Source organism: Carlito syrichta, unplaced genomic scaffold (genome assembly GCF_000164805.1).
Source record: "Carlito syrichta isolate Samal-C Ts95f unplaced genomic scaffold, Tarsius_syrichta-2.0.1 Scaffold306997, whole genome shotgun sequence".
Lineage (NCBI taxonomy): Eukaryota > Metazoa > Chordata > Mammalia > Primates > Tarsiidae > Carlito > Carlito syrichta.
Genome location: NW_007251093.1, coordinates 426,154 through 439,465, shown reverse-complemented (window position 1 = coordinate 439,465; position 13,312 = coordinate 426,154). Strand labels below are relative to the sequence as shown.

The 13,312-nt window shown below is 42.3% G+C and overlaps 1 protein-coding gene across 4 annotated transcripts in view; it reads right to left on the bottom strand.

Annotated features, from left to right (window-relative positions):
- RUBCN (RUN and cysteine rich domain containing beclin 1 interacting protein) overlaps window positions 1-13,312 on the bottom strand; it is a 66,946-nt gene that overhangs the window by 16,652 nt on the left and 36,982 nt on the right. For 3 of the 4 annotated variants that reach the window (XM_008063696.1, XM_021715330.1, XM_008063695.1), the window contains 9 exons: window positions 12,098-12,257; window positions 11,369-11,475; window positions 9,883-10,039; window positions 8,706-9,239; window positions 7,257-7,301; window positions 4,970-5,059; window positions 4,135-4,250; window positions 3,203-3,413; window positions 2,584-2,685 (listed from right to left, as the gene is read on the bottom strand). In XM_008063696.1, the coding sequence (XP_008061887.1) occupies window positions 2,584-2,685; window positions 3,203-3,413; window positions 4,135-4,250; window positions 4,970-5,059; window positions 7,257-7,301; window positions 8,706-9,239; window positions 9,883-10,039; window positions 11,369-11,437 (1,324 nt within the window). In that variant the 5' untranslated portion in view covers window positions 11,438-11,475; window positions 12,098-12,257. The remainder of the gene's footprint in view (window positions 1-2,583; window positions 2,686-3,202; window positions 3,414-4,134; window positions 4,251-4,969; window positions 5,060-7,256; window positions 7,302-8,705; window positions 9,240-9,882; window positions 10,040-11,368; window positions 11,476-12,097; window positions 12,258-13,312) is intronic. The other variant, XM_021715331.1, reaches the window with a different exon arrangement.

Sequence of the window (13,312 nt, the reverse complement as noted above, 5' to 3'; positions counted from 1 at the left end):
AGACTCCAACTCAAAAAAAAAAGATTTCTGTTCCGAACTAACTAGAGTTGCTTCAACTTCTCTTCAGGCCCCACAACTGCAGCAACAGTTTCCAACGGATGTGCACTTTTAGCCTCCCCATAGGCAGGATCCTTTCAAACTGAACAGCTTCCTCTGGCTCCCAGCTTTGCTTCAGGGAACAGATCTAGTAGTCAGGTGGACTGAAGTGTTCCACACCATGTTCTGAATTTACCTTAACACTACCCTCATGAAATTCTGACTGCTGCTCCTGAGGAAAAGGGCAGAGCCCTCTCATTTTCTTCTAATTAGGACATCAAGTCAATCAGACTAGTATAATAAAAAGTCTAGGCACAGTGGTTCACACCTATAATAATTCTAGCACTTTAGGAGGCCGAGATGAGAGGATTGCCTGAGCCCACTGGTTCAAGACCAGCCTGATCAACTTGGCAAGACCTCAGCTCTACAATAAACCAAAAAATTAGCCAGGCATGGTGGCGTGCGCCTGTAGTTCCGGCTACTGGGAAGGCTGAGGCAGAACGATCACCTAAGCCCAGCAGGTCGAGGTTGCAGTGGCCATGAGCATGCCACTGCATTCCAGCCTGGGCAATGGAGTGAGATTCCAATTCAAAAATAAAATAAAATAAAATAAAAAGTCTGTATTTGGTCTTTGTCTCAGTTCCTGGCACAGAGCTCCTAAAATACTTGGGATATCATGAATCAAAGAAATGTCCTTTATTAATCCCAAGGAGCCCCCTCAATCATACCTGAGTATATGCTAATGAGGTGACTGTTGGCAGTCCCCTCAATAGTTTCAAGACAGGGACTGGCTACCAGAAAAACCAATCACATGATTAGAAGGTTGGGATTTTCGCTTCCCCTTCACCTCCAGGGAGGAAAGAGGTGCTAAAGATTGAGTTTAATTACCAATGGCCACTGACTTAATCAATCATGCCTATGCAATGAAACCTCAATAAAAAACTTGGAACTATGAGGTCTGGCGGAGTTTCCTGACTGGTGAACATATTGATGTAGAGGTTCCTGGACTCGGGACTCTTCAGGACCTTGCCCTACGTAACCTTTCATGTGGTTGTTTATTTGTATCCTTTAAAAGAGGCTATAATCATAATTGTAGTGCTTTCCTAAGTTCTGTGGGTCATTCTAATGGATTATCGAACCTAGGGGGTCATGGGAACCCTTGATTGTAGTCGGCCGAGTGGAAGTGTAGGTAGCCTGGTGACCTCACTTGTGTCTGGCATCTAAGGGGAAGTAATCTCATAGGACTGAACCCTTAACCTGTGGAGTCTGTGCTAAGTTCAGGTAATTACTGTCAGAATTGAATTGTAGGATACCTAGTTGGTAGTAGAGAAGTGAATTGTTGGAAAAATACATACAACCCCCCCTAAAAAATGGAATTTTAAGAGACTACCTATTATTTTCATGAATATAAATCAGACACATAAGGGAGAACATAGAAAGAAGACCTCCTGGAAAATATGTGTAAAAACTGAATTTCTGAATGAGGAAGAAACCTGGCTCCTACATCTGGAGGTCTGTGAAGGTTAATAGTTTCTCTAGATTGGTATACAAAGGAAATCAGATCCTTTATGCAATAAAAAACCTATTTGTCATCATGTTACAATGTTATAATGGAGAATTACAGATACAATTCACCTCTGTATACATATACAATATTGTAGTAGAGAATTATAGATATGGGCTGGGTGTGGTGGCTCATGCCTATAATCCCAACACCTTGGGAGGTTGGGATGGGAGGACTGCTTGAGGTCAGGGGTTCAAGACTAGCCTGGGCAACATACTGAGACTCTGTCTCATTTAAAAGAGAGAGAATTATAGGTACAATTTAACCTCTGTAAAGAAATTACTCTTGGTTTCATCTATGAGGAAAAAACTTATGTCCCTGAACTGGTTTTTTGTTTGTCTGTTTGTTTGTTTTGCTAATGGGAACTTGAAGAAATCTATGATTTGCAGGAATGGGACAGTAATCTGATTTATCATGACTGTCCTCCCAGATTGGAACCCCTCCTTTTCTCTATGCTGATACATCCAACAACAACAATAGCAATAACAAAAAAGGGACTGTGACTGTACTAAGCAAGTTAGCATTGGTAGGAGAGAAATTAAAGCTCTACTTTGTAAACCTGAATTTTTTTTTCCTTTTGTACTCCTCCCTCCCAATTATTTTTGTTCTTTTCTTTTAGGATTGTAATAAAGCTCCTCATGGACACTTCAAAATAACTTCAGCTCTGTTATGGAACACAAGAGAATAGGATTCTAATTTCATGTGGGAACCCAAAAGAAAGATATAATTGAGGAACAGCCACTGGGGTGACTTCAACAGTCAGTCCATTCCACCTGGAACACTTCCTTTCAGTGTTCTTTTCTGCTTAAATTTTAAAGGGATTTTGTTTTTAGCAAGAGAGGCTGTCCCTTACAATAGCTGACAATAATCCATAATGAACTATAATGAAGATCTTCTACTTAGGAAAAGCTTCTCAGCCTATCATTCTAAGTAGAAAGAAACAGGTAATGGAAACTCCCTTGTATCAAAGTGTCCTTGCTTACCTTGGATTTCAAATTCATCAACCTCATCAGCAGAGCCAGAGTCAGAAAACTGTGCAGAATCACGCGAACTGAACTGGGAGCTGCTGGAGGTGACCCGGAAGCCTGTTATATTTAAAGAATGAAAAAAAGAGATAAATAAACAGAACAGAAAGAAGTCTTCTACTCTTTCCAGTGGCACCATAGAAAGGACTTGGTGTGACTTCAAAGACAGAAGTAAATAGAACCATGACTGAGAATGATGTTGTTGAAGAGGAAATGAGGTCTTTTTGCTGGTTTACTCCTTCAGAAAGTTTCAAGTAAATAGAAGGTACTACTGTCTGGGAAGCAAATCTGGAACCAATGTTCTTAGTTCTCCTTATATCAGAAACCTGCTTTGGAAGGGAAGGGAGGGGGCTATTTCAGACATGGGAAATGGATGAACTCTAGAATAAGTATCCTTAGTATGGTAGAAAAAAAATTAGAACAACATAAGAAATATCTTTCTGACAGCCGAGGAACTTGGTTTGGGTATAATATCGCAGATGAAGACCAAAAAAAAGCCACCCAGGCACTGAGCCTCAGAGCCTTATCCTGAAACTGTGAAAGTACAGGAACAGAGGTATGCCCAGGTTTTGCTCACTTCCATGCTCAGCCTCCTGGTACACGGAGAGCATGCTCTTGGTGCGGATCTGCTGGCGCCGAAGGCGGATCTTCTGCTTCAGCTCCTGGATCTCTCTATCACTATCTTCCTCCTCCATTTCCTCCTCTTCGAGGCACTGATTCATCATGTTGCACTTCATTAACTCAATGGCAGCAATCAAGGACTCTGAGATGCTGAAGTGGGCATTCTCCTGGGGAAGGAGAGCACCAAAGAAGCTGCTTGGCAAGAGGTCAGAAATATTGAATGCCTCACTGATTATAAGGTTGGAAAGTGGAACTGCCCTGATATGTGCTGCTTTTATTGAAAACACCCAGGGGAAATGTACATTTCTACTATAAGGAAAGTTGATGGCCAGAAACCTTGTTCTAAATTCTCTTTGCTCTCTTACCTGGCCATGCCTGTCCCCTCCTGTCCCATTTTTACATAAAAATATGACAGAGAAGAGGGCCAGGATTTCAATCAGGTTCTTTCCCAAAGTCATACATCTGTATACAAAGTATTAAGGTAAAAGCTATGTTTTAAGATAAAAGTGCTTTGCAAGCTATAAAGTGCTACACAGACTTTTATTTATTACATATCTGAACCTCAGAACAAAAGACAGCAGTTGATTCTGAAAATTGTATTTACCTAAAGTTCCAGGGTAAAAACAACAACAATCACACGGCAAAAACTCAGTTTCTCTTCTCAGGTTGGCATCTAAGATAAAATCACTACTATCTTAGACTCAATGAATAGTACAACACTCCCTGAAGAGTTCCCCAGAAACAGAACTTGTTGAGCTTATTTTTACTGTAGTTTATAACCATGTCACTGCTGTGTCCCCCAAGCCTCATGAAAACAAATGGCACTGCATACTCTCAGGCCAGATTACCCAACTCGTGAGCTCTTCATTAGCCCCTTGGGGTCCTCACCTTTTCCAAGTCTGCACAGCTGCCAAAGTCTTGTTCAGAGAGGTAGCTGATGAGGGACTGTCCTTCTGATGGTCTTCGGAACATACCTTCCCCTGAGCACAGGTACTGACCACCCTCTGTGGGAAAATGGAATATGAACGTAAAAAGCTTGGATTAGAAATGTAAATCTGTAACAGACAAGCATCTTCATGAAGTCTAAAGGTTTTACCACTAAAGATGCTTCAAAGTCATCCCAGGAACTGAGAATTAGAGGTTGGAAACATGTCTATCTTCTAAAGGAATTCTCAGATTCTTAGAATCCCAGAGCACCAAGTCTCTTAGTTAGAGAATGGTGCATTACCAGAAGCAATCCCTCTACCATCTAAATTTAAAGACACCATGCTCTCCCTCCTACCCCACAAAAAATAATAATAATAAAATAAAATGTAAAAACCCCATGCTGAGAGTCAGTGAAAGACACAAACAGCTTTCTCCTATATATGATTTCCACATAGAGCTTGTCTTCTGGTTATTAAGCCTAGATACTCCAAGTCCTCTTTTCAAAGTCCCTCATATACTCAGAGAGCCATCCCATCTGGATCAACCGACATACATGGTAATAACACCCAGAACATTAGAGAGGGTGCGACCCCTAAGTAAGAGCAGAGCAAGAGAAATGGTAGAGAAGTATGATTTCTAGCACAAGGGTCGAAAATGACCAATGGGTGGGTGAGACTGTATTATGTGTACCCTCCACAGAGTTGAGATGAACACCAAAGTTCAGAGTTTAGCAGGTCCAAGGGCAGAGCAGAGCAAAAATACAACTTTAGCCCTGGCCTTCCTAGTGCTCACTTACCATACTCCATGTACAGAGAGCTGGGTGTGCTGATTTCACTGCTTTGACCAGACAAGGGGCCTTTCAACTTCAACTTATCATTGCAGGATTCTAGTGACAGGGACCACCAGGAGTAAAAACACACACACAGAGTAAGCAACAAATACATTTCCAAATTTGGAGTTTCAACATTTAACTGCTCCCATTCCCAAAGCCCTCCCAAACAGAAGAGGTGGTACATCAACAGGAAACAGGCACACCAACATGGAGGAAAGGAGATGAAAAGTCAGGATATTCTAAGTGGAAAGGAGGAGACTTGATCCAGAATGGGGCAACACAGAGGCAAAAAAGAACCAAATCAAAATGTATTTATGAATTTAGTTCTCTTTTCTTCCATCTTTTAACCAAACGTTACAGGGATATCAGTCAATTTCTACTGACAACAAATCAATTTAGAAATTGGTCTTCAGATGGTAAAACAAAGTACACTGGAACATTTCTGATACCTTGACTCTAGAATTTAAAATAGCATCAGGTTTACATTATTAAGAAACAAAATAAAATTCAGTAATGCCCTTAAAAGAAGCATCAAGGCAGTGCTGGAGTAGCCAAGAAAAGGGGCCTTGTAACCAAGCGACTCAGTTACAAGGTTGAGGGCCCTACTACAGAAGGAAGGGAGAGGATTAAGAGAAGGCTGGCAAAGCAGGGAATAGGAATAGTGAGAGCTGGGAGTGGAGAATAGCAGCGGGTAGAGCTCACAGGAAATGAGAAACTGATATTCTTCAAAAAGAAACACAAAATCTCCAGTACCACAGAAGGAAGAGCAGGTGGAAAAGCAGGTGGGTGCTCGAGAAATTAGCAGAATGCTGTGGGAGAATGAATAAGCGAGCTGCATTCAACCCACTTCTTTGAGCGACAGTGCCAACTTGTCAGCACCTCCTTTTGCAAAAAGAAAAAGTTAATGTGGTAAGAGACAATTTTGTGTTCTCCTGGCAGTGGGCTTTGCTCCTCACTACCGAACTGTGGACAAATCAGCAGTCACCATACTGCCTAAAAAACCATGACTTGGGAGGGACCTTTGAGTTTCCAAGTCAAACTTATACAACACAAACTCCAACATCACGATCTTCTTTACATATGGCCACTCAGCATTGACTTACTGAGTTCAATACATCCTGGTCCTGCCCATTCAGCAAATTCTTGGGATTTCCTTACACTCACTTGATAGCTGCCTTCTTACAATTTTTTCTTCTCCTTAAGAATAATGTCTTCTAAAGAATGGTCCTACAGACTTTACTCCTCTTTAACCTTCTCTTTTCCAAGCTAACATGGCTTCACCCATTACCAGGAAGCCATGGTTTTCAGTTCTCCCTCTGTCTTGCAGACACATTCTAGTGTTAATTTCTCCATGAATTATGGTACTCAGAATGGAACACAAATCTTAGCTTGAACACCACCATGAAAACCAAGGAAACAGACTTTAGTCACTAGAAAAATCCTGTGCAATGGCTGGAAAGGGGTGCAGTGACTTACAAAAGAATAAAGACAGGTGAAAGAAAAAGGAAATAAAGAACTATAGGATAGCAAAAAACATGCAATATATCCAAGGCCATAGAAAGGAGATAAAACACATTCTGGTGTTAATTCAAGAAAAATAAAGTAATGCACAATAAGTACACAGTTATAAGAAAAATTCTGCCATCGATTCATCATGATGCCTTAGACAAATAGCAGACCTCAGTTTTACCTATGGGCAAAACCGAATTGATAAGTCTTGACTCTACCTCCCAGAAATGGTTGGGAGACTGAATGAGGCTTTTGAAAGTTGTTGGCAGAAAACACATCATAAGAAATATTGGGCCGGGCTCAGTGGCTCAACCTGTAATCCCAGTGCTTTGGGAGGCTGAGGTGAATGGATTACCTGAGCCCGTGGGTTCGAGACCCGCCTGGGCAACTTGGTGAGACCTCATCTCTACAATAAATCAAAAATTAGCCAGGCGTGGTAGCACGCGCCTATAGTTCCAGCCACTTGGAAGGCTGAGGCGGAAGCATCGCCAGAGCCCAGCAGGTTGAGGCTGCGGTGGCCGGGAGCGGCCACTGCACTCCAGTCTGGTGACAGAGTGAGACTCCAACTCAAAAAAAAAAAAAAAGAAATATTGGTACCATTTTATAGACAAGGTCCAAGAATCACAACAGGACCAGACTAGCCAGACTTGATTTGACACCAGACTGAAAAAGGAGTTCTGAACTGAGCGAGGCGGTCACAGAGGAGCAGAAGGAAAAGGAGGTAGAGGACCGACTCTCAAACCTGCAATGGGATCTTCAACTATAATGGTGATATTCCTGGGGTCTCCTGTAGGTAGACAGACAAGTGCAGAGGAAAGTCCAGACAGAGCAAATGATAAGAGAAAGAGAGAGAGAAAAAGAGTGTTCTAAATTTTACCTAGCAGAAGTGGGGATGTAACTCCCAAGAGGGAATCCCAGTGCTGAAGGAGGGATGACTCATACAAGAAGATACGCATGACCCATACTCCTCAGACCCTTCTGCAAAGGTTTTCCCTGGCTCCCTTTTCCAAAGCAGGTTACCGTGGTTTCTGGAATCCACATGGTTTCTGGAATCCACATGGTTTCAATAATGGGGACAGGAAAGTTTGCATGTTCAAAGGCCAGCGGCTTAGGGTACAGTAGATACCAGGCCTGCTGCAGGAGATGTGAAGTGAGAATCTAACCCAAGCACTCTTCACATCTAAGAAAGCTATGGTAAAACAGGCTTTGATTTAGAGACTTTTCTCCTAAAGGGTTCCAATAAGTCAAACCACATTCTTGAGAGAAAACAGAGATAAGTTTATCATTCAGAAGATTTCAGATGAGGGCCTTGGCTGTCATCTTTCTAGAAATTATAGAGAAAACAATGGCAACTCCAGTTGCTAAAGGAAATCCCTATTTTTTGTCATTAAATTTTTTATATTTTAGTTTTATATTTTGTTGCTGGGGCTTTCCTGACCCAGAATGGCTTTGAGCATAAAGACCATGTTATACTCGCTATTATGGAGATTTTATTACACATGAAACCCAACCAAAGCCTGCTAGATACCAGCAACCCAGGAAAGATGATGGCAGGGAGATGGCAAAAGCATTGAGACCCAACTTCCCCATGTATAGACTGCTCCCCGCTCTCAGCTGGTATTTCTGTGAGGGAGAGCCCAGTGGCCAAGGGCCTCCTTACCTGACCGCCTCTCAGCCTGAATCAGTGATGCAGCAGTCAGCCCCACCTACTTGGTTACTAGGTCACATCACCTCACACTCTCAACATCCCTAGTTTAAATTATAAAATCTATCACTCTGCCTCTCTTGCATGGTATTCCATTCTGACCAAAATTTTAAGGAATCACAAAAGAGAAGGAATTTAACGGGATTAATTTTGAAGTTCATTAATAATTTTCCTCGGTCTGAGAGATATATTTAAAATTCAAACTGTGATGAGTCACACTATTCTCTAATGCTACAGAACTACTAAAAAATCCCAGAAAGCATTTAATATTAGTGATAAATAAAGGAACAAACATAAACACACTCAGAGATTTTGAGTATTGGTATTCCATTATAAACTTTTTTCTTTCATTATAAAGTAGGATGCCCTGTCATCAGAAACGTAACTTGTCTTTCTGCCATTTGAAAATTCTCAAGAACAAACCTTCCATTCTACTCTAAATTCAGGGGGCCATCTTGCTAACTAGCAGCTGGTGCTCATCATTACCTGGGGCTCCTCTGGAGGCGATGTTGGTATCTGAATGGGAACGGATGTGGCTCTTCTTTGTCCCACCAGTGACAGTGAGTGTCTGCCCCTCGGAAAAGCTGGACCTGCGAAGGACACTGGACAGCTGGCCCTCCCCACCTCCCTCCTGGTCCCCTAAGGAAGAAGCAGCAGAATCTGGCTTCTGGGAGCTGCTGGAGGAGAACAAATTGGAGCTGCTGCTCTCAGGATTGCTATTGTGACTCTGACAGCTGGCAGTCCGGCATCGGGGGTCCAGGTTGCCGATGGCCAGGTATTCAGGCCCCTCACTGGCATCACTTGGGGAATCATTCTGACTGCTGACCCAGGATGCCTCTACAGGGCTGGTCAGAGTGCTGGAGCTCATCTCATTTGAGGTCAAGGGGGAATTCCTGGTTAGTGTAGAGACTGAAAGCAGGGAGGCTTGGATGGTTTGGTCTTCTGCTGGTAACAGGTGCCCTCTGCTTTCTTGAGGTTTCCGCAGAGGACCAGAGAGTGAAAAGGAAGTAGATCTTCTCTCTAGGATATAAAAAGAAAGGTAAGGGAAGAGAAAGGGCAATTGGAATCCTGCAGTATGTGGAAAGAGCTTTTCCACACCTAAGGACCAAACTCCCTAGTGTTACTGTATGTCCAGGACATATGGTATAATCTCAGAAAAGGTAAGTCAAATAAAGGAAAAAATGACAAAGCAGCAGCTAAGTCAAGAGTATGGGCTCTTGAGATAGTGGCTTTACTGCTTTTGAGTATATTCCTAATCTTTAAAATGAGCAATAATAGTATCGCCTCATAGGACTGTTTTAAGGATCAAATGAGATAATACATATAAATTGAATACTAATACATATAAATTGAATACAATGAGCCTAACATGTGGTAGACAATCAATAAATGTTAGCTATTATTTAAATGCCTTTTTCGTAATGTGGGCTAAAAAGCCAGGGAAATCTAAAAATATCTCCTCTATTATTTAATGATTCTACTGAATTATCTTAGACTAGTCGCTATATAACTTTTAAAGATGTCCGTTATTAAGACATGAAGTTTGACAAACTGCACCAATCCAAGGCTCAATTCCCAGCCTATGAGTACCCACAAAGTACTGGAGGTACTCCATGAATGACTGGAGATACATGTACTAAACCACCCCTTCCTGCCCCCATACCTGAGCCATTGTTGGGCACAGGTTGGTGAAGGCTAGAGAAAGATCCAAAGTAGGAATGCTGAGCATAGCTGGTTGGAGGGTTATACGTAGAACCAGGCAGAGCTGTCAGGCTCTGGCTCTTTGTCACTAGCAGCGGACTCTCATGCTTTCTGGCAAACTAAAAAAAAAAATTGTCAGAGTTAAGGATAGAGGGCCTCAGAGGAGGGGCATTTAGTACTGCAGAAATGCTGATAGAAGCTGGCCTTTGGCAGTGGACCTGTACTTTAACCAGAACCTGTAGATACAGCACAGCTACCCTCTACTATAGCAGACAACTTACAACTTTGAAACCTTGAAATCCTGCTTTATACCACAGCTTCTGTACTGGAATCCTTCTAGGTGGTCAAATCAGGAGTGCTTTATCATGAAGGCAGCATGAGAGACTGCTTATAAGACTATACGTGTGTGGCCAGGCGCGGCGGCCCACATTCTATAATCCCAGCACTTTGGGAGGCCAAGGTAAGAGGAATGCCTGAGCCCTGGGGTTCGAGACTAGCCTGGGAAACTTGGCAGGACCTCATTTCTACAATAAATCAAAAAATTTGCCAGTATGGTGGCATGTGTCTGTAGTTCCAGCTACTTGGAAGGCTGAGGTAGAAGGATCACCTGAGCCCAGCAGGTTGAGGCTGTGGTGGCTATGAGCATGCCACTGCACTCTAGCCTAGGCGACAGAGTAAGACTCCAACTTGAAAAAAAAAAAAAAGACTATACATATGGGGTGAGAAGTCAAATAGACCAGAGTTCAAATCCAAGCCCTGTCACTTATAAGCTATTTGGTTCAAACTTTGGACAAGTGACTTATCTACTCTGTGCCTGAGTGGCCTCCTTTATAAAATGAGATTAATGCCTATCTCATAGAGTTGTGAGGATTAAATGAGATAATACATGCATTGTACATAGCACCATGCCTGACAGATGATAAACAACAACCAAAATAGAAAGAACCAGGAGAGACTGGGGATCCCCTTCTAAAAAGAGAACTGATTCCATTCTAGCTGAGGCACTGACTAGAGTATTACGAGTCAATTATAGGCAACAAAGTTTTGTTTGTACTACAAAATTTTCTTTATATCAAAGAAAAAAAAAGATACCATGTAATACTAAGCCATACTAGGTCTGACACTCAACCTTACTCCTGATTCAGAACCATCCCTATCCTCCCAGTTCTTTATCAGGTCTTAAGGAGGTACTGACTCAGTCTAAGGATTCTAAGGGTTTAAAAAAATACACATATAACCTCCCCCCCAGCAAACAGGCCTAAGTTTAGATTTTTTACTTCAATAGGTACTTAAAAGAACCTCCCTTCTCTCCAAGCATTTTAAAAATGAAAATCTTTCAGCTCATAACTAACTGCCCAAGTGCAGAACTGGTTTGCTATAGAGGGTTACACATGATGGTGAGGTCCTGGGGCCCAGCATAGGCATGAATAATTCCTTGCCCTCTTTACCATAGATGCATCGATCTGAGCCAGGAGGCGAGGGTTGTTCTGTTCTACTGCTTCCAGGCATTGAAGCATGGCTGTGACATGGGCATCACTTAGCAGGAAAGCAGTATCTGGGGAGAGAAAAGCTACCACAGTGATGGAACCCAACAGGGAAGTCTTTAGCCTCCCTGGATAGCCCTGGGAGAAGTTCAGGGAAAGAGAGAGGGAGAAGGTAAAAATGAATTGGGAAGAATCCTGCCACTGTCAGGTGAAGGCAAATAGGAAACAAGGAAAGGACAGAAGAGGCTAAATAATATGCAGTATAGCAAAGGAACCAAGACAAGGGGTTTCAACAAGTCAGAAATACCCAGATCTGAATCCTGGCTCTGGGTAACTTTGGCTAAGCCACCTGACTACCCTGAACTCTGTCTCTCTAGATTGGAAAACAGGAGTTCTAATGCCCAGCTCCTAGGACTGTTGTGACAGTACTATAGCAGTGACTGGCACTTAGGAAACTCTTGGCAAATGGTAGCTATTCTTATTGCTTTATGTGAATGAGAGTAAGGGAATACCTTAGCATAAAGTTTTATCGTGTTTTACATGGGAGGTGAGAGGGAAGACTGCATAGGTGTTTCTGAGCAGAATCCTGATGGCATCAAGTGAAAAGAGTTAGAGAGATATTTCTAAGGAGGAATGGTGAGCTGAAAGAGAATGAGGAAGTACATGCAACCATCTTAAGTGACCTCTACCTACCTGTGTAGAATTTCCTGATATATTGTCTATCCCCGAGGAGAGGCCGGAGCTGGGCTGAGAGGCAGTGGCACTGCAAGCTGTGCTGCAGCCACAACTCTGCAACAGCACGCTCACTCACACCATCGGCATTGCTCTGGTCATTCTCATGCAAGTTGATGAACTGGGAAGCAAAGAGGCATGAGTCAAAACATGCATCCTGGTAGACACAGCAAGACTGAGGCCTAATGATCTGAGAACTAAATGGAGATGGGTAAGGAAGGCAATCAGAGGTACTTTCCTCCACCTAGCATCTAGAGGATTCTGGAGAAGGAGAACAAAGTAAGGGATTAACAGCTTCAGTGTTGAATTGGACCACTGGTGAGGGACTAAGCAGTTAAGACCTGATATGCAGCTCCAGGAGAGGACCAAGCTGCTACATCTGGTTCTTTGTGTTCTAACTCCAAAGAAGCATCTGTTCTGGGGTATTCAGAGGAACGATGAACTTGACTCCTTGGCTTCTCTCACAGTCCTCTCTTTCAAGTGGCCTCCAGAAAAGAATGTGACAAAAACCTAGAAGAAAGGATCTAGAAAAAAATGCCACCAAACATTCTCCACCAAAGAGAAGCCATCTGAACACCTCTTTTTGGTGCTAACCACAGCATTCTCTACTTGGAACTTCCTCCTATCTGGCTGTTTCTAAAAGTAAGATCGCATTGCCCAGGATCAGTGCAAAAAAAAAAAAAAAAAGTATGGAAGGCAATTTCAGGCAGCTTCTAAGAGGAAATGGCTACAGCAATATATTGTAGAAAAGGAAGTTGGAGGGAGGTTTAGTGGGAAAAATTAAATGAGAAGGACAAAAAAACAAAACAAAACAAAACTATGTAAGAATGTCAATGGGCTCTGGCCTTTTCTCACAAAAAAGGCCAGTATGACATCCTGTGATTTAGTTCCCTGATCATTTAGAAACAAGTGACTTCTCCTGACAACATCTTAGCAATGAATCTGGCAGTGTAGGTATACATGAAACAAGACTGGCCATGTATTGACAAGTGTGGAAGATGAGTGATGGATATTTTGGAGTTCATCTTGCTGTTCTCTCTAATGTTATATATGTTTGAGATTTCCCATAATAAAGAGTTAAATAAATACATACACAAAATTGGCAATGACTGTTCTGAAACTAGCTGTGTAACTTTGGTCCAGTCACCCAACTTCTTTGAGCATAATTTCCCTGAC